Consider the following 24,129-nt stretch of genomic DNA (forward strand, 5'->3'; position numbering starts at 1 on the left):
TGATGATGAGGTTGCCTCTTCCCAGGCCTATTCAATCCATCTTTTCACTCAAACTCATGAAAAGTCTTTGTTCTTTAGCACAAATAGACATGTTTCCATAGAACTGTGCTTCTCAGCCATTGCTTGGAAACACAAGACTCCCAGCTCCTAACTCAAGATACCTCTGTGATGGAGTCAGAATGCCTGACACTAAGCCTCCAGCAACAATTCTCATTTGCATCTACGGTGGACTGGAGTCATGGGAAAACCCACCTATGAAGTTTGGTATCTGAATCCTCTCCATTTATTTCTGTACAAAGACCAAAGCAGGCACTCAGACAGTCCTTTGGAGGACCTGCCCAAGGACTGTGCTCACCTTGATTCAAGTGACGTAGAAATAATGGTTTATCTCGGGACTGTTAGCACTTTTTCTTCTCAGTGGATAACACTTCCAGGAATCCCACAGTGTGTTCACAGTTAATAAACTACCTCTGCCAAAAACTCTCATCCTTCCAGCCTCCTCCTTTCTTTCCCCTTCCTCACCAAATACAAAGAGAGCTTATAGACTGTCTAGAGCTAGCAAGATGCCTAGTAGGTAACTGAGCATCAGAATGAAGAGACCACATGATGTGTGTATGGGAACACCCCCTTCCTGCCATCTGTGTGTACAGATCCTCTTCTCCTCCACTCATTCTGGAAGGTCAGGGAGGGAAGGGGGAAGAGAGGTTTCAGAGATTCACTTAGTTATAAATCCTCATTTAAGAACATCTACAGACCAGGATCGCTAATTCAGGTGTGATGAGCTCCACTTCCAGGCATTGTGATAAGGACTAAAGCCAGGAGGACTGATAAAGTGTATATACCTCAGCAAAGGGTGACTCAGAAACCTCAGGTGGGGACAGCAACCCCTCTGCCACTAGGGACAACTCCAAGTATCAGATTGGTTCAACACGAACTATTTTTAAATTTGATCATCGATCAAGCACAGTATATTGAAAAAGCATTGGACAGAGGTCAGTAGTGAGGGTCTTAGCCTCACACTGGACATTGATGCATTTCTACTTTCTCATTTCTTGAGTTTGTGGATGTTCAGAGCTCCTCCCTGTTTCGTGTTCCCAAACTATTGCAGTCACCCCACGAATTGTGTTTCTTATCACAGTCCTGTTTCTGAGCCTTTCCCCCTCATTTCTGTTGCAGATTCTGTTCATGGGCATGATGACGGAGTATTACCACTACTTTTTCACAACCCTGGTAAGCACATACGGGATAAATGCGTCCACATAATGGGAAACACCTCCAGGTATTTTTAAGTCAGCCCCAAGGGTCTCAAAAGCAGAATATTGTCATGAAAATTTGGTTGATTTTTCCAAGAATCCTTGAAATCCTAAAATGTTACAAAAAAGTTTTTCTTTTTTCTTTCTTTCTTTCTTTCTTTCTTTCTTTCTTTCTTTCTTTCTTTCTTTCTTTCTTTCTTTCTTCCTTCCTTCCTTCCTTCCTTCCTTCCTTCCTTCCTTCCTTCCTTCCTTCCTTTCTTCCTTCCTCCCTTCCTTCTTAACTTCCTTTCTTTCTCCCTCTCTCCCTCCCTCCCTTTCTTTCTTTCTTTCTTTCTTCCTCCCTCCTTCCCTCCCTCGCTCCCTTCCCTTCCTTTCTTTTTAACTACCATCAATCCATGTGAACTGGAAAGACATTAAAATGAAACTTCCGTCACGTAGAAACTGTCAAAGGGCAGACTGTTGTAAAGAGGCATCATCACATTTTCCATGTGCATTAAGGCACAGTGACCCGTGTCATGGCCTTCCATGCTCTGCGGTGGCTCAACAACCATCTGTGTCCAGGAGATACCTGGGTTAGGCAGGGGGGGCACCCATCAGGTGTTTTGAAGACCATTAAAAAGCGTAGTTTGGGAGACGCTTTGCACATTGAACACTCTGCATGTAAGAAAAATCATGACTCTAAGACTGAGAACTTAAAAACTAAATCAATAAAACTATAATGCCTTAAATTTTGAGAGATTATTCAGATCTAGGAAGACTGCTTTAGGGAATTTAACACAGCAAAATAATGTAATAGCTCTCAATCAATTTCAAAACTCAGCCTCACACACTCTCTTACATGAGGAGGAAACACAGAACCAGCCTCCTCTGATCGGTAGAGGTGAGCTGACTAAATCGACTCGGATTCTGGGAGGTTCAGGAATATGGCCTTTTCTCAAATAAAAGCAGCCAGGCAGCTGGTGAGTAAGAAAAATGGAGAAATTTGGAACGAGGATCAGGCAGCTGCCACACACATACTTCTGACCCCAGTATGTCTGAGATTCGAGGGTACAGAGACATCATGAGATGGACACTGGGGGCAGTTGTCAAACCAGGAATGCTCTGAACGCTGGGCAGGGGAATGGGGCACAGGCTGGACGTTCTGAAATCAGTTTCTGTTTCCGTGGCCATCCCGCCCTTGTTGGCATCCTGATTATTTCCTCTGTCGGGGAATCGAGGAACAGTGAGAACCACCTTGTCCTCTTCCCAAACACAGCCCTTCCTCGCCCTCACGAGCACCTGGGTTCACTCAAGGCGACACGACCATCTGCCTCAGAGGGTCTGTCCTCCCCAGCTGGACACACCCCTAACATCTGGGTTTTTGACATTTAAGAAAGAACAGGAACAACAGAGCCTAAGAAGGCTGGTCTTTCATGGAGACCCATGGGGGAGCGGGCGGGAGGGGGGGAGAACAGGCTGTCCTCACACTCCTGGTTCCCTCACCTTCACCCACAAAGGACATTGAAAACCAGACTGTGGATGTTGGGCAGATAAAATATATTATACTTACTTTGTTAAAGATGGTACTGCCCACGTGAAAGCCTGTTGCCCAGGTGATATTAATGTGTGTTGGGAGCGGGCTGTGGGCAGGCAGGATCCTTGTAGCCTGGGGCTTGGTTTTAGGACTAGGCCTTTCCCACCCTTTGTGATATGGGTTGGTGCAATCCCATCATGCCTCAGATAAGTGACTTTGTATTAGAGACTTCCCTATTTTGTATATTGGATTAAAGGTTTTGATTTCTGCACTATACAGTAGGGCAGACTGGGAGCTTGCTCTCTTGGTTCCTGAGATTAGCATTAGAGGGGAGAGCAGAGAAAGGCCACATGGAGGAGGCCAGGAGAAGCAGCCAAGATGACAGAATGCTGAAAGAGAAGCCAGTTAGTGCAGAGTTTGTGCAGAGAGAAAGAGATAGGAAACAGAGGTGAATAAGGCTGGTGAGCTAGAAACCTTTGATTCTAAGAAACCTGGATAAGTCAGTGGTTTTGGGAGCCCTGAATGGAAAGGGAAGTGTCTTCCCACTGTGTGTATTTTTTGCCTGCCGGGTGCAAGCTAGGATTAAAGATGATGACCCACCAGTTTTTGGCTTCGTTATTTCTTTACCAACTGTCTGAATCCAATGCAAACCTTCATGGGCCAGGCGGCTGTGATGATGGCCTTGGTTACTGGCTTTACAGTGGACGTCCCATGCTCTCCCTTGTACAGAAACCTCAGTGGGTAGCCACCCTGGTTTTGTACATATCTGGTGTGTTAATTGTAGCTCATCAATTGATGTGCCATTACACCCATGAGAGACTCCATAGGCATTCTAGAAGTTTCTGTCTTACCTCCTGAGGCTTGAGTAACTTTCCTTCTGTTTATGGAGTGTGATAAAGGAAGTTATGCTTTAAATGTACTTGTATGTGCTTTTTCCTTTGGTTTTACCTGAATTTTGCCTCGCTTTGCTCTGGCATTGTTACCATTCCTCCCTGTGAGTATTAGCAAAGCTTAAAAAAGAGAATGACTCGGAGAAAGGGGGAAAATATAGCATTTTAAGAGGCAGTGTTGAGCGAGGAGAAGAGAGCTGAGCTCTTGGAGTTCTGCTGTGTGACCCGAGGCCACCTCAGAGACGGTGGCAAGGCAGGAAGGAGTCACTCAGATGAGCACACTGTGTGCAGCTCTACAAACAGATCCTGGAGGGCTTCTGACACACCTTCTGTCTGGTACCAGCTTCATCGCAGAGAAGGGATGGACGGTCTCACTGGGAACTTCATAACCCAGTTACACACTGTGTTCAGAAATGTTTATGGGAGCTGTTTTTCCTGTTAAATGATACATTGAAAGCTTGGTGTATACTTAAGTGGGGTATATATTTTAATCATACAGTTTACAGTCTAGCCCTTTTATATAAGGGAAAAAAGGTGATGTTATTGCATGAGTTTAAATGTGAATCGACTCACACACACTTGTGGTGTCCACTCCGCCTCATGTGTAGAGGAAAATACCGGGTGCATCAGCTCTTTTTCAGAACGATGACCAGAAAGGGAGGGAGCATATTCTATGGTGAAAATACTCATACCCAAAAGACCGGGTACCCCAGCTCATTTTAGGAAGGGTGCCTTCGGTTCCTATTCTGAGCCTGTGTCCAGTGAGCACTGTTCATGCCCTTATTGTAGGAGACTTGGCCTGTTTTCAGCGAGCTGGGGGAATGCTGTGATTTCCTTCTGAGAGGGACCTTCCTGTGAAAGTTTAACTCCTTCCCAAGATGGGGACAGAGGGTGTGATCGTGGGGGATGGTACTGCCACTGACAGGTTGGTCTTTTGTGGGTGGTCACATCACCTTCAGAACTTCAGTTTCCTTACTGACAAAATAAAAGCGTTGAACTCAATGGACACAAAAATCCAGCCCACTACTCAGTGACTCTGTCCTAGACACAGACTCCTCTAACTTCTTGAATGTCGCATCCTGTGCCCAAGGGCATGTGATTATTGATAGCCAAGTTCCTCTTCCGGTTCATCCAAACTCCAACACCACTGTAAAAAACTAGATGAAGATAAAAACTCCTTACTGCCTTGGAGTTTCTCAGCAATCGTGCAAATGAAAACCAATGGGAAATGAAATAAACTTTTTGGAGGGTTTTTTTAGCGTTAAAGACAGAAAGACAGACAGACAGACATGAAATGAGAGAGATGAGAAGGATAAACTCGTAGTTGCAGCACTAGTTGTTCATTGATTGCTTCTCATAAGTGCCTTGACAGGAGGGGAGGGGGAGCTTAAGCCAGTGACCATGAGATCATGTTAATGATCCAATGCTCAAGCCAATGACCCTCCGCTCAGGCTGGCGACCTTGGGCTTTCAAACTTGCGACCTCAGTGTCCCAGGTCAACACTCTATCCACTGCGCAAACCCTAGCAGTCAGAGGGGAAACGCACTTCTATAGAAACAACGTGACAATGGCTATCAGTTTTGCTTCCATCCACATGTTGCTTCTGCAATCATTGACTGTTTTGCATCACAAACATTAAAGCATTACCTCTTTCTGCTCTTTTGTCTCTCCTGCTGCACAGGACCTGTTTGCCTTGGATCTGGGACTCTACAGGTACAGTGGTGTCAACATGACCGGGTTTCGGCTACTTAACGTTGACAACCCTCATGTGTCCTCCATCATCGAGCGGTGGTCCATGGAGAGACTGCAGGCCCCGCCCCGGCCTGAGACCGGCCTTTTGGATGGCATGATGACAGTGAGTAGTTTTAAAATCAAATCCTCTGAGAAAATGTTTGATTCCCTTAGGGATTTGGCTGAGAGTCTCACTTGCCTCCTTCTATGGCATGAGAATGCGTAAAACCTGTGTTTCAACCCATGTGAGGGAGAAGAAGGGGGAGCTTTTTAGGTTTTTGAAAGCCCATGCATGTTTATATCAAAGACAGCTATTTTTGGCTTTCTGACTGTATTTGTCTCAGATAAAAATAGGTAAAAGAGCAGCCACTCCCGTCAGCCAAATGGAGACAGCAGAAACCAAGCAAGTTCACATGGAGAGAGTTTTGCGCAGGGATCATGGCCCTGAGAAGAGGGGGACCCCCACCTGTGACAGCTAAACAGGGCCCATCTGCCTTCCTGACTCTGCCCCACCTCCATGGGGGGGTGCTCAATGCAAAGCGCAGATTTGCACCCATGGTGGCACCCACCCTCCCCATCCAGGACACCGAGGAACGTGCGCCTCTGCAGACATCATGGTGCACCACACGGGCCACATGTTGCCTGTGGAGCAGATGCTGTCACCCCTGACCCAGGAGAGTGTCTCTGCTGAGCAGATAAATTGCACCTGCCTCGCCCTGAGCTTGTCCCTGATGCCATCCGCCTTCCATTGCCACCCCGCCCCCTCATGCATTTTCTCTAATGAGACTCCCTGTGTGATGAAGAAAATAGCAGGAATATTTTTTAAAAAGCTTTCTGTGCAGGAGCAGTGTCATCTAAGGGAAAAGATATTGGGAATGCAGGCAGGTAATAGCACTTTAAATTGGTGTAGTATTTCATCCTCTGTTCTTATCAACAGAAGAAACATTCCTGCTTTGAAGACACAATTTACCAATAACTGAAAGACACCATCTCACAGAGAAATGAACTTGGGGTGTTATTTCTCTTATCTCCTTTTCTTGCTGTTATGAGGAACAAATTAAAAGAAGAAATGAATGAACAAATGAAGTGGTTCTAGATGATCCCATGATCAAGGTCCCTGGCTGTTTTTCAGCCTGAAATAGCTCTTCACACAGACAGGGATGGGAGTCATGAGGCTGGAAAGCATTCTGCTACCAGTGAGCCTTCAGTGACCTGGAATGAGCTGTGAGGGAGGCCACAGGAACAGCCCCAGACACAGCGGGCTTCGGAGAGGAACTAGGCAAGTGGGGAAGCCTGGCGGAGGAGAAGTGATACCTTGGTTTTCTCTTCTTTTGGATTTGTAATTCCAGTAAATTCAAATACATTTCAAATTCTTAGTCCACCTCCAATTCCCTGTAAGATTTTCATCACAGGTTGAAATCTAACATCATTGTTATTTGCACTAAAAGAGTTAGCTTGAAGTCATGCTAATGCAGGTGTGGGTTTACTCCAGACAATAAATACTCATCACAAGTCTGGTTTTATTGATCAAGAATAAGCATGCATTGTGTTTGGTTGTGCTGAGCCAACAAGAAAGTTTGTGCCCAGTGACCAAGATAAAGAAAACCATTGAGCAAGGGAGACCAAGTGACATGATTCATGCCAGAGTCAGGTTGGCAGGAGGTGCCTCCCAGGGCTGCTGGCAGTGACCTGGGGGCAGGAAGTATGCAGAGCCGAGTCACCAAGTCCCATGGGTGGAAGAGGTCCCATTCTACCTGAACGTTGTTTTTGTCATGTCACCTAGGAAAGGGGTCCTCAGGCTCTGTTGTTGCTCTTGTTGTTGTTATTATTATAAACAATAGAAAGGGGGTGAGTATTTATCATAATAGAGAAGGGTGGCTCCCTAGGGGTCTATAAAAGTGGCTACGGCAGCCATGTCAGGGCAGCCATGTCAGGTCACATCAATACAATTTCCAAACAATGGTAGAACATAGTGCCCACTACATGTCAGACCCCATGGGCCTTCAATACAGCTTGGAAATGGTACCTGCAAAGCACAACGTTGATCTTCATTTACCCAAAGTGGCCATGTGCTTTTCACTGTGTTCTTTCTGCTCCCACACAAGGTGGCTGACATGGGGGTGTGGGAAACGGATTCACAGAACAGTCAAAGGGAAAGTTCAAAGGCATCCAGGGAATTGATTGCTGAGTCCAGAAAGCACACCCCACACCCTACTCCCAAACAGCAGACACACATTCGTTTCAAGTGCATAAAAACATTTTCCGGCATGCAGCGTATGTCAGACCACAAAACAAGCCTTGGCAAATTTAAGAAGATTGAAATCGTGTCAAGCATCTTCCCCAATCATGACACTATGAAACTAGATATCAATTACAAGAAGAAATATGGGGAAAAATACACAAACACATGGAGGCTAAACAATATGGCACTAAAAACCATCAATGGCTTAATGAAGAAATCAAGGGGAAAAAATTTCTTGAGATGTTAACATGAAAACCAATGATCCCAAATCTATTGGACACAGCAAAAACAGTTCCAAGAGGGAAATTCAGGGATACAGGCCTACCTCAAGAAACAAGAAAAATGTAAAATAAACAGTCTAACCTTTCACCTAAAGTAACTGAAAATAAGGAAAAACAAACAAAGCCAACAGGAGATGAAGAAAGTAAATAATAAAGATCAGAGCAGAGTAAATAAAATAAAGACTATAATATAATAAAAAGATCAATGAAACTAAAAGCTGTTTTTTTGAAAAGATAAACAAATCTGATAAACCTTTAGGCAGACTCAGCAAGAACAAAAGAGAAAAAGCTCACAAAATAATTAAAATCAGAAATGAAATAGAAAAGGTGACAATCAGCCCCACAGAAAACAGAGAAAGCAACAAACTGTACAACACAGAAGAAATGGACAAATTCCTAGAAACATACAATCTTCCAAGACCATATCAGGAAGAAATGAAAAAAATCTCTAAAGTAGACCAATGACTAGTAGCAAAACTGGTTTTGTAATCAAGAAACACCTGACAAACAAAAGTCTAGGACTAGAAGGCTTCACAGGTGAATTCTACCTGACTCTGAAAAAATAATTAATATTGATTCTTCTTATACTATTTCAAAAAGTTGAAGAGGAGGGAAAGTATTCAAAGTCTTATTCTATGAGGCCAGCATTACCCTGACCAAAACCAAATACAACAAAGACACTACAAGAAAGAATATTATGGACCAATTTACATAGATGTAAAAAATTCCCACAAAATATTAGCAAATTGAATTTATCAATACATTAAATAGATCATATACTATGATCAAGTAGGATTTATTCCAGGGATGGAAGAATGACTTAGTATCTGCAAATCAATCAGCATGACAGACCACATAAACAAAATGAAGAATAAAAACTATGTGATTATTTCAATAGTTGCAGAAAAAAAAGAATTAGACAATATTCAATATCCTTTTTATGATAAAAACTATCAACAAAGAGGGTACAGAAGAAACATATCTCAACACAATAAAGACTATATATGATAAACCCACAGTTAATGTCATACTCAACAGTGAAAAGCTGAAATCTTTTTCTCTAAAATTGGGGACAAGACAAGGATAGCCACTGTTATTCAACATAGTTTTGGAGGTCTTAGCTACAGCAATCAGACAAGAAAAAGAAATTCAAAGCATCCAAATTAAAAAGAAAAAAGAAAAACTCATTATTTGAAGGTCACATGATACTATTTCTATTCAACTCCAAAGATTTCAACTCCCCCCCAAAATTAGAACTAATATATTAAGTAAAGTTGCAGGATACTAAATATTCATAAACCTGTTGTGTGTTTATACACTAATAACAAATTCCCAGAAATAGAAATGAAGAAAACAATTACATTTAGAATTGCATCAGAAAGAATAAAATAGCTAGGAATAAATTTAATAAAGAGGTGAAAGAACTATGTTCTGAAAACTCTATGATGTTGGTGAAAGAGGTTGAAGAAGATGTAATAAATGGAAGGATTATCTGTGCTTATGGATTGAAAGAATTCACATCATCAAAGTGTTCATAGTTCCAAAGCAATCTACAGTCATTGCAATTCCTAGCAAAATACCAAAGGCAATTTTGAGAGAACTAGAAAAAAATAATCCTAGGTTTATATGACCCATGAATGACTCTGAACAGTGAAAGCAATCTGGGGAAAGAACAAAGTTGGAAATATCATGCTCCCTGATTTCAAATTATACTACAAAATATTGAATAATCAAAACAGCAAGGTATGGGGATAAAAACAGACATATAGATCAATGGAACAGGACAGAGAGCCCAGAAATAAACCCATACATTTATGGGCAGTTAATATTTGACAAAGGAAGCAAGAACACACTATGGGGAAAAGACCGTCTATTCCAGGGACAGTCAACCTTTTTATACCTACCACCCACTTTTGTATCTCTGTCAGTAGTAAAATTTTTTAACCGCCCACCGGTTCCACAGTAATGGTGATTTATAAAGTAGGGAAGTAACTTTACTTTATATAATTTATAAATCAGAGTTACAGCAAGTTAAAGCATATAATCATAATTACTTACCAAGTACTTTATGTCGGATTTTTACTAAGTTTGGCAGAATAAATCTTTTTAAAACAACTTACTATAGTTAAATCTATCTTTTTATTTATACTTTGGTTGCTCCGCTACAGCCCACCATAAAAGCTGGAACACCCACTAGTGGGTGGTAGGGACCAGGATGACTATCACTGGTCTATTCAATAAATGGTTTGGGGAAAATTTACATCATATACAAAAACAAACTCAAAATAGATTAAAGACTTAAATGTAAGACCTGAAACCATAAAACTCCTAGAAGAAAAAGCATAGGCAATAAACACTTTGATATTCTTTTTGCATTTGTCTCCAAGGGCAAAGACAACAAAGCAATAAATAAATAAATAAATAAATAAATAAATAAATAAATAAATAAATAAATAAATAAATAGGACTTTACCAAACTAAAGATATTTTGCACAAATCTCAACAAAACATAAAGGCAGCCTACTAAATGGAAAGAGATCTTTGCTATTGAATATATCCAATAAGGGGTAAATATTCAAAATACATGAAGAAATCATACAACTCTATGGTAAAAAAAAAAAAAAATCCAGTTAAAAAATAGAGAACTTGAGCCTGACCTGTGGTGGCGCAGTGGATAAAGCGTCGACCTGGAAATGCTGAGGTTGCCGGTTCAAAATCCTGGGCTTGCCTGGTCAAGGCACATATGGGAGTTGATGCTTCCAGCTCCTCCCCCCTATCTCTCTCTCTCTCTCTCTCTCTCTCTCTCTCTCTCTCTTTCCCTCTCTCTCTCCTCTCTAAAATGAATAAATAAAATAAAAAATTAAAAAATGTAAAAAAAAAAAATATCAAACACTACCTTTAAAAAAAAAAATAGAGAACTTGAATCAATGTTTCTTCAAAGAAGACACACAGATGACCAATAGATGCATGAAAAAATGCTCAACATCACTAATTATCAGGGAAATGCAACATGCAACTCAAAACCACAATGAGATATTACCATATTCAATATTGCCTTATAATAATATCGTAAAACTAGGTACAGCGACAAATGGTTACTAGACTTATTATGATCACTCCATAAGGTATATAAATGTTGAATCACCATATTTTACGCCTGAAACTAATATAATGTTGTATGTCGACCATAATTTTGATTCTTTTTTAAATTAAAAATAGTTAATGAGAACCAAAATCTCTCTGGACCCACATACCCCTGTTGACATTAACATTATTTTACAAATTAGGTTCTTTATTCTTTTTATAAATCTGTATTACAGGCTTACTACTAAAACTTTTAAAAATGTATAAACCTATGGCATCTAATAAATTATGTAGCTAGAAAACAAAAAGGTAATCCCACCCTTCGCCAAAAGAGAGCACATCTCTCTGTGTCCCCACACCTGGAGCTAGTGCTAACAAACTTTTGTTCTCATCATGTTGCCTCTGTCCTCAAAGTCTTTCTTCTCTACCTCCAAGGTAAAAGGTTTTGTGGTTCCAATCCCACTGGGTCTCTGTCTCTCATTCATTTTCATCACCACCACCTAGACTCTTCGCCAGAAGGGCCTCTGTGAACACTGCACAACATACATCCCCCACCATTGTTCTCTGCCCTCACCTGCTTCACTTTCTCCATAGCCCTCACAACCAATTACTCCACCGCTGTAATTTGCTGTTTTTGCCTGGCGCCTTTCCCTACATGCATATAAACTCCCCGGGGACCAAGACCTGGTCTTTCCTGCTCTGCTCTAGCCCCGACACGGAGAATGCCTGGCGTAAGGCAGGCCGTCAATAAATACATGTTTGATAAAGGAATTACTGCACTAAATAAATATAAATTGAGCTTCTACTAAGACTCACAATGTTAAAGAAAAAATATTCTTGTAGTCTTGAAACAGTTTCATAAAAGTTTTAGGAGAGCTCCTATAAATGAGATATAGGTATGATTAGTGAACACAAAGACTATTCTAACTCAATAATGTTATATCAATAATTTTCTGTACACTAACCACAACTAATATTTAGGGAATGCCGTCACTATTACAGAATTGCATTCTCCAAAATTGTATGCTTGTCCCGCTGTTTTCCAGGGTGAATTTCCTACAGCCCTGAACAGTCATTTTTGTGCGAACCCGCATCCACAGACACCCATGTGAATGCATAATGTGAGACGGTTAAAAAATTGAAACTCGTGAGTTTTTTCTTCCTATCTATTTGTCTATCTTCCTCTTTGATATTTGTAACTATGAAGCATTTATTAAAACTTCATGTACCAAAAATATCTCCAAAGATTATTCTATGTCATAACACATTCAACTCTGAAAATGAGAAGTCATGTCCACGTCCAAAAAAATTTGACTCCAGACATAAGAACCGTAGACTTAAAGAAAAAAATACTGATTTTTAAAAAAAGGTTTAGAACTGAGTTAAGAAAGAAAACTGTTACTGAGTCAATAGAGTTCAAAAATAGTAAACACTCATTATTTAAAAACATCTTGAGATTAGAAAAGAGTGTTTCATCAACCAACAGAACTTTGGAGGGATTTTATAAAATTCACTTCATTCCTGTTCACTACGTTTAAATCATTCTCAGCACGTGGACTGATTCAATCGATTGGCTTTTGGATAGACTAGGATAATGGATTGGCACATCCTCTGATGGATTTTCCTGATTATGAACCAAAAACTTGTACGATTCAACGCTGCATGGGAGTGTGGATGCGCCACTATGTGAGCCCGTCACCTGCCTCTCCGGTTCTTCAAGTGTGTCCACATGGGAGCCTCCAGCAGCCTTGTCTCACCAGTGGGCACCTCCTCTGATCCTGACACACAGAGGAGACATCCCCATGTGTCCCCAGCTCATCCCATGATGAAACACTACAGGCAGCATAATTCGGAGGGAAAAGCAAGACCTTTCAGTGCGTAGAAAACCTAGTTCTAAGTCCTGGCTCTGGCCCCAGAATAACCGAATGGCCTGAGAAAGTTGTTTAGCATCTCCTGCCCATCTGTAAGTCGGTGGAACAACACCTCACAGTGTTACTCTACAGATTCAATTAGATAACATTCAAAGCCCTCCGGGACTGGAATTGAACTTAGTCAATAGTACTTGCTGTTTTGCAACTTGTAGTTTTAAGAGAAGGGGGGAAAGGCATTCTGAGATACTGAGGCAGAACTCACTTGTTCACAATAGACACCATGCTTGTGCTTGGCTTGCACACGTGGACCAAGACGGCCCTCACCTGGGACCTGAGTGCTCTTGTGTGGCCAGTGGGATGATTCAGGCATGTTTCCCACCTCTACATATCATCCTCTTCTCGAATCCCTTGGTCTCTCTCAAAGCTGGCAAATATCACTGAGACTCACACTGCACCAGCCTCTGCGACTCTGTGACAGGCCTCACTAAACCTGGGGGAGTGGCTGTCCCAAAGACAGAGTTGCTCGACTGTGCGTGCGTGTGACATCTTTGCTACCTTCCTAATCCATTTCCCGTCCCCAGTCTGCTTATGGGTTGCTCCTCCCCTCTCCTGGTGATCAGGATACTCACCGCCCATCCCACCACTTCGGCTGTCTCAAGAGTATTTGCCTGACAAGCCTGGGACCTGGCTGGGACCCTTCAGAGAAAACACCCCTGGGCCACCAGCCATCCTCAGAATCCTGACCCGTTCAGGGAATCACATCTCAAGGAAACAGCAACACTAGCTCGTTCACACTAAGAGGCACTTTCCTATTAGCTCTGTGCTACTGGTGAGACATTTGGATTTTAATCAAGGAACCTGTTAACACCTAGTGAGTGAAGACATTCAGGATGAAGGGGAAGGGTGCTATCTGAGAGCATTTTCTCACCCCCAGAAAACTGCCTTGTTCCCCCACAGAAGGTTAGTGTATGTTCCCAAAGTGGAGAGAAGAGGGAAATCCGTCCTTTCTGTCCATTTGCTGCCCAAAGACCAGGCTTTCTTTCAGCACCATGTCTCCTCCAGCTTTTTCTGCCAATCACAAAATACCAGGCAGGCAGCAAAATACAGGGACTCTATCAGGTCACGGCATGTAGTTAATCCTCATCCCTAAGGTGACATAGTGTCCCTTTGCTTTGTGTTGGGAGGCCCAGGACCACGTTCAGACCTGATGGTCTGTTAGAAGGACTCACAGAATTCAGGAGAGTCATTGCACTCACAGTTAAAGTTGGCAAATGGAAGTCACAAGGGACAGAGGCCAGGAGCAACCACACAGGAGTGACTAGCGTTCCTTCCCTGGGACAGCCGCCCCGGCTGGGCTCATTCTCAGGAGATAACCGCATACAATCCCTGGAGTTCCTGACGTGTGGAAAACTGTCAATAAATATTGACCACAACTGAGTTATTGGTAAAAATTTTAAATAATCAGACATTAACCTCAGGTGAGAGGCAGCTCAGCTTTGTGGCTGAGGCATGAACCCTCAAACCAACTTCCTAGGTTCGAATCCTGGCCTCTACACCACAAGTCTGAAAATGCCATTGAACCTCATTATTTCTTCATCTGTGAAGAAGTGAAAGTTACAGTGAGGAGGCAATGTTTGCAAAGTATTCAGAATAGCACCTGATGGACCGTAAGTGCTCGGTGAAGGCCAGCCGTTGTTACTGATGGCATTTTTAATATTCTCATCCTGCCAGCAGGCTGCTTTCCCTCAAAGCAAGTGAGCAGAGCAGAGCAGGGAGCAGCATGGGAGCTAGGGTCAGACAGGTGTGGGTTCAAACCCTGGCCATGTTGCTACTTAGCGGACAGGCCTTGCAAAGGTCACTTCATGTCCTTGAGCCTCAATTTTCATATATATAACATGAATTATACCAGCTCTGAACTAAAAGGGTCAACACATTTTTAAGTTTCAACAATTGCCACTACCAATCTAAATTCGATATGTCAGTCATGTAAGTATGAATGAAATGATTTATCTTACAAATACATCTTTATTCCGCGACCAGATTTCTTGGTGTGACTCTACTAATTATTGGCTCTCCGTATGACTCTCCACAAATCAATATTCTGTGTGGAGGTCCATTTCCCAGCATGATAGTTTTCTCTATCTTCTCTGATCATTTTGTAGAGTTACTTAAAATTCCAAATGAGCTACTGTATCTGGAGTTGCTATGAAAACCCTCAAGTATAATGTGAATGTATAATATTATAGGAGTATATTTTATAAAGCGCTAAATGTACTTATCTGCATTTTGGCAAATGAGAGAAATTTCCCGAGGAAGGAAAGAAGAATGCCCAACTCCAGAAGGGAATCATGACTTGCAGTCTCTGTCAGAAAAGCACCTGCTGGTGAGAGCACGCATAGTCTGAGCAAGTGCCACACCTCTGTTCTGCAGAGGGTCTCCCTAAATCTGCTTTTGCACTTGACTCTGTAACCCCAACCTTCTTGACTCTGGCAAATGGAAGTGACCAAAACCAGAATACTTATCTGGAAATCACCTGTTAGTTTTATGTCCAGCAGTTTCTACTAGACAGAAACAAGAAAACAGATTGATAAATAGATATAAATACTGAGAGACAAAATCTGACATTGCGATATTAAGCTCTGGTAGCTTTAAACTCAGCTGAGTTGGTCTTAACCCTGTGCTTCACATAGAAGACACTCCAAAAATAGGTGTTCTCAGAATCTGGTCTTTTGTGGCTGCTCTGGGTGACATTTTTTTTTAAGAACTCCAAACAAAGCAGAGCAGAGACTCCAGCTGACCCTGGAGCCGAGGTGGTCTTGGAGAAAAATGACTCTTGGAGAAGGAATGTTGCTGAGGGAAGGGGAACTGGGGTGAGGAGGCAGCGGCCACAGGAACGTGCAGGTGGAGGAAGGTGGATCCAGGAGTCATTAAACACGTGGTGTGTGTCTCCCCACAGACAGAAGCGGCTCTGATGTATGACGCCGTGTACATGGTGGCCATTGCATCCCACCGGGCATCCCAGCTGGCCGTCAGCTCCCTGCAGTGCCATCGACACAAGCCGTGGCGTCTCGGACCCAGATTTATGAACCTGATCAAAGAGGCAAGTGCTGCTCATTCAACCCGGTTCTCTCTCTAGCTTAGCTCTGTATGATCGGTCCATGGGGGTGGTCCTTCCCATTCCCACGGCTCTGTGGGCATGATGTCATGAGGGAGCAGAAGCCATCTTCAGCTTGTCTGCTGGGATTTTAATGGATACAGTGTGTCTTGAACTACCAGGGATTTTTCAGGGTGATGCTGAGAAGTTTAAAGAAGCTACCAGGTCATAGTGTTCTCCCTCCTTCATTTCTGCTGTGGCCATAGCTGCTGCTGGCCATCCACACACGTGTACAGAACTCATAGGCTATGCCAGGGCTTGATGAGTTGAGGAGTGGGTGGCCCATCACTAAAGGGACAGAAAACATCCCCACATTGCCAGCCCTTTATGCCGGGTCTCCTAAGTCTTGGGTTGTGCAGGACTGAACAAAAGGACCTTTTTCTTCCAGTGATATTCTGATTGTTTTTCTATTTGTCAGCTCACTGGAAAAGTCCAGTCCTATTCAAAGCCTGTGAAGTGCACTAAAGAATGAGCAAGAGGACAGGGTTTCTGGGGCAGGAGAATCCTCCACTGTTGCCCTGCGATCGTGGACTGTCCCTGACCCTTTCCTTTTCTCTAGGCAGTTTGATTCCTTCATAAGACCCTTCTGTGAGATCCCAAGTCTCCTTATAGATATGTATCCTTGGATTATCTTTGACCTGACATGCAGCTCAGGGTATGTGTGGACCTAACGAGATGAAGTGAGATGCTTGGGAGCAGCAAGGCCGGCCACGTCTACACCGTACTCCACGACGCTGCCTCAGGGCCTGCCCTCGGGGTGTAGCTCCACACCCCAGGTGAAGGGCAGACTTCTCCTCCCTGTGCTGGAGGAGGCTGGGCTGGACAAAGCCACAGGGAAGAGCGGGCGAACCCTGGAGAAAGATACCACACTGGCCTTTGTCTCTGCCAGTCTCTCCAGCCCCTACAGATCTTCTCATGGGCTATTCCACCTGTCTCCGCTTTGGAAGAGGAGGCTGATTCATTAGGGTGATGACCAGGGTGGATGAGAGTAAGCAGTACCCAGAGTCCAAGTCAAGGTCACTGTCAAAGCTGGGCCCAGGATGTAGGAAGCAGCAAAGGAGTGTCCTGAGCACATGAGTTGAAGAGGAATTTACCCTCAGGTCTGAGACCTGTACCCACAGGAGACGAGAGGCAGCCCTTCTTCAAGTCCCGTGCCCAGGCCTCTTTCTCACCTCATCCTAGCCCTGGCCTGGCTGCTTGAGTTTAAGTCCCAGCACCACCAACATTGACAAGCAATACAACCCAAACAAGTCACTTAAACGCCCTGTGCCTCAGTTTCCTTGTCTGTAAAACAGGGGCAACGTCTTCCCACTCACAAAGTAACTGTGAGGATAGAGAGTGAGGGAATACTTGTAATAGTAAGAGCCTGAAATACTGGCTATTTTTTTATCAGTGGACTGGACCACTAACAATAGCCCTGCTCCATGTACTGAGGATGACACCAGGAATTTAAAACTAGCAACAGACCCTGGCCAGTTGGCTCAGTGGTAGAGCATTGGCCCAGCATGTGGATGTCCTGGGTTTGATTCCCAGTCAAGGCACACAGGAGAAGTGACCACCTGCTTCTCCACCACTCCCTTCTCTGTCTTCTCCTCCTGTAGCCATGGCTCCATTTGTTCGAGAGCATTGGCCCCCAGGCGCAGAGGATGGCTCCATGGAGCCTCCACCTCAGGCGCTAAAAATAGCTCAGTTGTAAGCAATGCCCCAGATGGGGTTCACTGGTGGATCCCGGTCGTGGAGCATGTGGGTGTCTGTCTATCTCCCTCCTCTCCCTTGGAAAAGAAGAAACAAACACAAGCCACAAAAACCACCGCAAAAAAATCACAAGTCAGCACAGAGTGAAATACCCATCTAATGGCTGCATACTCCTGACAGACTGTGGCTAACAAGAAAGCATCTGACAGCCTCTGCTCACCCTGTGGGGGTCCCGATCGTTCCTGAATCACCATAGGGTCACTGTGATCTCTACCAAGAGCACAGCTGATTCCCTTTCTCACAGTGGAGCCAGGAGAGGCATGGAGCCTCAGCCTCAGGAGAGCTTGGGGCCCAATGCCTGAGCACACCCACTGCTTTCTGCTTGTGCCTTGGCCCAGGGAGGTGAGACGACTGAGCCACATTTAGACATGTTTGAAGAAATAATGAGCTCCAAGATGAGGCACCACATTGAAAGCAAGAAAGCATTTCACATTTATTCACTTTCAAAGAGCAAATTCCCTGTTCTCTGGCTTCCCGTGGAGAGGGGGAGGGGCGCATGAGAACCTCTGTCACCATTGTCCTCACCTGCTCTGTGTCCCGAGTCCCTGTGCTGCAGGCCTCCTTCAGCAGGGTGTAGGGACCTGCTGAGAGGACAGGACTGGGGGTGACCAGGGGCAAGGCCCCTGCCTGTTGGAGGGCCAGCCCTGAGAGGATTCTGAGACACACTAAAACATAATTGAATAAAACTATTCCCACATCAGGTTTGATTAGAGAACGTGAAACGAGGTACTTGGTCCTAACACTCTCAGAGGAGTCTCCCCAGCAGTCACCTCAACCACACAAGACCCCTTTATAAATTCTTGTCCAGAATATACTTGGTGGCCTCTTTCTTTGCACATCTACACGGGGGACTTGGGGGTGGCTGTCTTCCCACTCTGTGTCCTGACGTCTGTCATACTGGTACCTGAGTTGAAGTATTATAGACAAATCAGACTGATACAGGGTATCTGAACTGCCCTACCTGCCTCCGCATACGCATCTACTTAATTAAACCTCACCAGTGTCTTCCCTAAGTAGTCTTTAGCAACTTGCCTTGCCCATTGCCTGCACAGTGTCTCACCTGCACTGTTAGAATAGCCCCAACTAGGCCCTGTACCTTGAATCTCAGCCCTTTCATAACTATTGCTCCCATGGGAGCAAAGTGACACACAGCAATGCATCGTGGGTCTTCTACCCTTGAGAAACAAACTGTTTCTCACAGGTAGCTTCCTGTGTCCACTCTGCTATTCTCCTGCCCTGGAGGCTGATGGGTATCCCTTGTCCTGCCTCAAACTTGCATGGTAACACCCTATTGTCTCACTCCTGTCAGTCAGGAAAGTGCTGTCCCCCCAAATTCACCCTGGTTCACTCTAACTCAGAATTCCTCTTCCCCAGTGAGCCTCTCTGAGCCTGTGTTTGGAGGTGGGTCCTCTCCCTCACGAATCCCTCCTGGCCACCCATTCCATGTCTGCCTTCCACAGAGACTTTGATGTCTTTCCCTCTGACAGAGACAAGGTCAGCTGATCTTGTGTCCTCAAGCTCTTTGTGTCTGTCATAGGCATTTAAAAGAACTTGTTGGCCCTAGCCAGTTGGCTCAGAGGTAGAGCGTCAGCCTGGCATGTGGAAGTCCTGGGTTTGATACCCAGTCAGGGCACAAAGGAGAAGTGACCACCTGCTTCTCCACCCTTTTCCCCTCCCCCTTCTCTATCTTTCTCACTCTTCTCCTCCTGCAGCCACGGCTCCAATGGTTTGAGCAACTTGGCCCCGGGTGCTGAGGATGGCTCCATGACCTCATTTTAGTTGCTGAAATAGCTTGGTTGCCGAGCAACAGAGCAGTGGCCCCCAGATGGGCCAAGCATCGCCCCCTAGTGGGCTTGCCAGGTGGATCCCAGTCAGGGCACATGTGAGACTCTGTCTCTGCCTCCTTGCCTCTCCATCTTTCACTTAATAAAAAATATATATACGTTTTTTTGTTGAGCTGAACTCAGGAAGCTAAAATCTAGCCAACTCTGAATACATTTTTTCAAACTATTACTTAAACTGTATAACTCTTTCCTAATTGATCTGGCCCAGAACAAATTTGTTATTTAGGAGAGGAAAATCATTTCCAAATGCCAGTGTACACAAGAGGTCACTGAGAGCTATGCAAAATATGGGGCAGTTTTCTGCCCCTGTTCTGCTGGGAGAATGTAATTTATCAGCTCTACATTGATGGAGTAAAAATTATAGATTTGAATGAGATATCTAAATGCAAGCCTTTAAAAATCAAAGAGTAAAAGATAAAATTCTCCCCTGAGGCACTTACACTTGCCTTAAGATTTATTTTTTGACTTTTACTTAGTAGGTCAGTATTGAGTTGTTGTTTTTTAATATATGGGATCCAGGTGAAAAACTGCAGATTTGCAAACCATTAACGGTTCTGGAGGAACATGAGCTCTGACATGAATTTATTCAGCTCTGGCCCCACTGAGCACCCTGCCCATGCTGCTGCCATGTGCTTTCATTCCAGGACAAGCTGCCCCCCAGATTACTTAGATGACATTAGATTTCTCCTCTCTGGAAAAGTTCCCATGAGAATTTCTCCTTCCGCACCCCTTGCAGAGTACCAGAATCCTGACTCCTCACTCTTCCTCCTCATCCCCCCATTCATCTCGGCACCTTCTCAACATTCAGGACCTTGAGACCTAAAGAAAGCATGGGTTTGCAAGTCCTCTCCTCAATTCTCTAGATGGCTCTGGACAGAGAAATGAGTCAGCTGCCAAATGTTCACCATTCTCAGGGCTCACCAGTGAAGTGCGCTGTCTCATACACACTAAGATGCTCAGACACCTATCCCTGCTGGGTGAGCTGTCACATGTCAGAAATGTTGAAAGTGGGTGTCAGCATAGGACGGACATCCTGCCCATTCTCTTTCATGTCTCTGGTTCTAAATAATGTTTGTGTTTATGAGACAGCATTCTGACTTGGGTCAGTCACCTCCCCTCCCATTCAGCTACTGACATCCCAGCTCTGGATCGTGTGGACAGAAGAGCCTGCTTTCTCACCACAGCCTGTTATGTATGTGCGCATGCACACAAGTGGGGTTGATTTACATAAATGAACGTCATCCTAGATACAGATACACATATGTACATGTATATATATGGGTGTGTGGCATACATGCATTTGGGTAGGTATCTATATGTATTTGTGTACTGCTCACAAAAATTAGGAGATATTCCAAAATGAATATGAAGTGATAAAAAAAGAAACATTTGATTTTTTTATTAAAAAAAACATCAGAAAAGCAAACAACAAGTCAAAGAAAGTTGTTCGATTATGCAAATGAGATGCAAAACCAACTTTCATTTCATTGGTGAAAATGCACTCACTATACAAAAGGCTGAAAGTACTAGAATATTTGCACATTCCCTGATCCCTTAATTTTTGTGAGCAGTGTATGGATGCATATATTACACTCAGCAGTTTGCCTTACCAATCAATCTTACTTAAGTTTTGAAATACATCTGAGCTGATTCATATTTATTATTTATCTGGTTCATTCATTTTCACTGGAATCTGGTATGCCAACATTCATATATTCAACACATGTTTACTAGATACGAGGATTCAGCAGATGTCATTCTAAACAGCAGGAACGCTACCGTGAGCAAAACCAGGTCCTCACTTTCCTGGAAATGATGTTCTAGTGGGGGAATCCGATACACACACAAGGAAATGCCAAATATTCAGTGATGACAAAGGTGATCAACAAACAAGGTCATAAGAGGGAGGGTGTGCAAGGATCCTGGAAAGGAGAAGTGGGTATTTCTACATTGTATGAAGTAGATCTCCACACTGTCCAGTAGAGATATTGTCCGTCTCATAGACCCTAGATATTCTAGTAGCCATATTAAGAAATAAAAACGAACAGGTAAAATTTAATAATATATTTTATGTACTCTAATAGATCAAAATATTATCATTTTAATAATCAATATAAAATTTTTATTTTATTTTCACCATAGGTCTTTTAAATCTAGTTTGTATTTTATTTTTATTTTATTTTTATTTTTAAGTGAGAGGAGGGTAGCTAGAGAGACAGACTCCACATGTGCCCAACTGGGATCCACCTGGCAACCCTCATCTGGGGCCGATGCTTGAATCAACCGAGCCACTGGCTACAAGAGGGGAAGAGAGAGAGAAGGGAGAGAGGGAGGGGAAGGAAGCAGATGGTGGTTTCTCATGTGTGTCCTGACAGGGGCTCAAACCTGGGACATCTGTACCCTGGGCTAATGCTCTATCCACTGAGCCAACCAGCCAAAGCCAATCCAGTTTGAATCTTAAACTATAGCACTCAATTTGGACAAGCCACACTTAAAGTGCTCAGTAAATCTTGGTAACAAAAAAATTAATTTTTTTTGTATTTTTTTAATGTGTGATGCAGGGAGGCAGAGAGACAGGCTCTTACATGTGCCCAACCAGGGTTTATCTGGCATACCCACTAGGTAGCGATGCTCTGCCCATCTGGGGTGATGCTCTGTGGCAACCAGAGCCATTCTATCTCCTGAGGCAGAGGTTATAGAGCCATCCTCAGCGCCCAGGCCAACTTTGCTCCAATGGAGCCTCGGCTGCGGGAGAGGAAGAGAGAGATAGAGAGAAAGGAGAGGGGGAAGGGTGGAGAGGCAGATGGGCACTTCTCCTGTGTGCTCTGGCCAGGAATCAAACCCAGGACTTTCACATACTGGGATGACACTCTACCACTGAGCTAACCAGCCAGGGCCAAAAGTTAATTTTTTAATACAATGTCTTATCCAACCAGGCTAACTAAAGAAAGATATAAATTAAACCCATGTGGGTCCAAAGTTTTATCGTCATCACCAAAGAACTTATTGATTAGCTATAAAAATAATAATCTACCCAACAAAGACATTAATCTGATTAATATGACCAAAGTAGTTTGAGTGCAGTAATTCCAGACCGAATGGTTTGGTTTCCAGGTTTCATTAGTCACATTATCCACATAAACCATCAGACAAGCGCCTAGTTCCCACCTCTCTCTCATCCACCAGGTCTCAGGCGTGTGTTCCCACATGCTTAGTTGACTTGGAAGTTCAGAAGCCAAATTTATTGCAGTTTGACAAACAGATTACCCCAGGAACCAGTGCAAAAAAAGGAAAAGAGTTTATGGAAAAAGAAAAGCTGGGTAGGGCATATTCTGAGAGAAATCCTTAGGAAACAGCATGTTTACCCAGAGTACATGGCATAGGCACAGTTAAAGTCAGCAGATGTAGAGTGGGAAATCAAATATTGGCAAGAAAAGCTATTTTTAAAATATGCAGTGATCCGTGAAAGCTGTTATTGCAAGATAATGGGTTATAAACAACACACATAATAGTTAAAGTAATTATATATCGAGCAGATGAGGATATGATAAATGCATCATTCTGTTTCCTGAAATAGCTGACCTCCAAGGAAGTTATGTGGTCTAAAGGTTATGGTTATCATTTCTTCCTTTGCTTAATGTATATGTTCACCCTCACTATTATATATACTTTGGATTTGTTTTTAAACAGCTTTTCTAAGAACAGACTTAAAACTGTGGTGACTGGACAGAGATCACAGTGTTCTGATGGAGGATGAGTTTTGAATGCATGTTGCTGTACCCTTCCCTGGGTACATGAAACCCTGGGGACGTGGGACTGTGACAGTGCAGGGATCCCATGGGGCTCTGTTCACACAATAGCAACAGAATGAGCCACCTTTGATTGGAAACAAATAAAATTACAGCCCAAAGGACTTGCACATGTTAACTGCTCCATTCCGGGGACAGAGCAGAGGGTGGACAGAGTTTTGGAATCAACAAAATTCTTTCTGTTTTCTTTTCTTGGCACCATCTCCCCCCAGGTACCTTCCTCCCTTGATCTTCATTAGTAACTCTGTGATAAAGAGCCAGCAACAAGAAAATTTGCTAAATGAATGAGTGAGTATGTTCATAAGGACTCAACAAAGGCTTAACAGGTCATTCCTTTCACACACATTCACAACCCAGTCGGGAATTCCTTAACTTGAAAAGCATTCCAAACCCAGAAGAAAGTTTCCTGAGAGTTGTACTAAGGAATGGGAGCTGACTTCTGGGCAGAGGTGACCTAAACTGACTGCCCCTTCGATGTCGCCACCGTGGGCACTGTGGCCTTGGGGAGGGTGAGCAATTTCACCCCTTTGATGTGCTGGTTGTGCAGCCGCTTGTCCAATGTTTCGAGGAGGAGAGGAGAGGAGGCAGGAGCGTGTGTTGGGCAGGGACATTTGTTTCTTCCCCTTGTGATTCTGCAGCCTTGGTGTCAGGGACAGTAGGAAGCATCCTGACCCCTAGAACTCCCCACCCCCACCCTTTCTT

General features: G+C 43.7%; 1 protein-coding gene across 4 annotated transcripts in view; it reads left to right on the top strand.

Moving 5' to 3' along the window:
- Positions 1-24,129, top strand: part of GRIK1 (glutamate ionotropic receptor kainate type subunit 1) — a 323,076-nt gene that overhangs the window by 227,311 nt on the left and 71,636 nt on the right. For all 4 annotated transcript variants that reach the window (XM_066370386.1, XM_066370384.1, XM_066370387.1 and 1 more), the window contains exons 5-7: positions 1,177-1,230; positions 5,338-5,511; positions 15,822-15,965. In XM_066370386.1, coding sequence (XP_066226483.1) covers positions 1,177-1,230; positions 5,338-5,511; positions 15,822-15,965 — 372 coding nt within the window. The remainder of the gene's footprint in view (positions 1-1,176; positions 1,231-5,337; positions 5,512-15,821; positions 15,966-24,129) is intronic.

This window comes from Saccopteryx leptura, chromosome 2 (genome assembly GCF_036850995.1).
Source record: "Saccopteryx leptura isolate mSacLep1 chromosome 2, mSacLep1_pri_phased_curated, whole genome shotgun sequence".
Taxonomy (NCBI): Eukaryota; Metazoa; Chordata; class Mammalia; order Chiroptera; family Emballonuridae; genus Saccopteryx; species Saccopteryx leptura.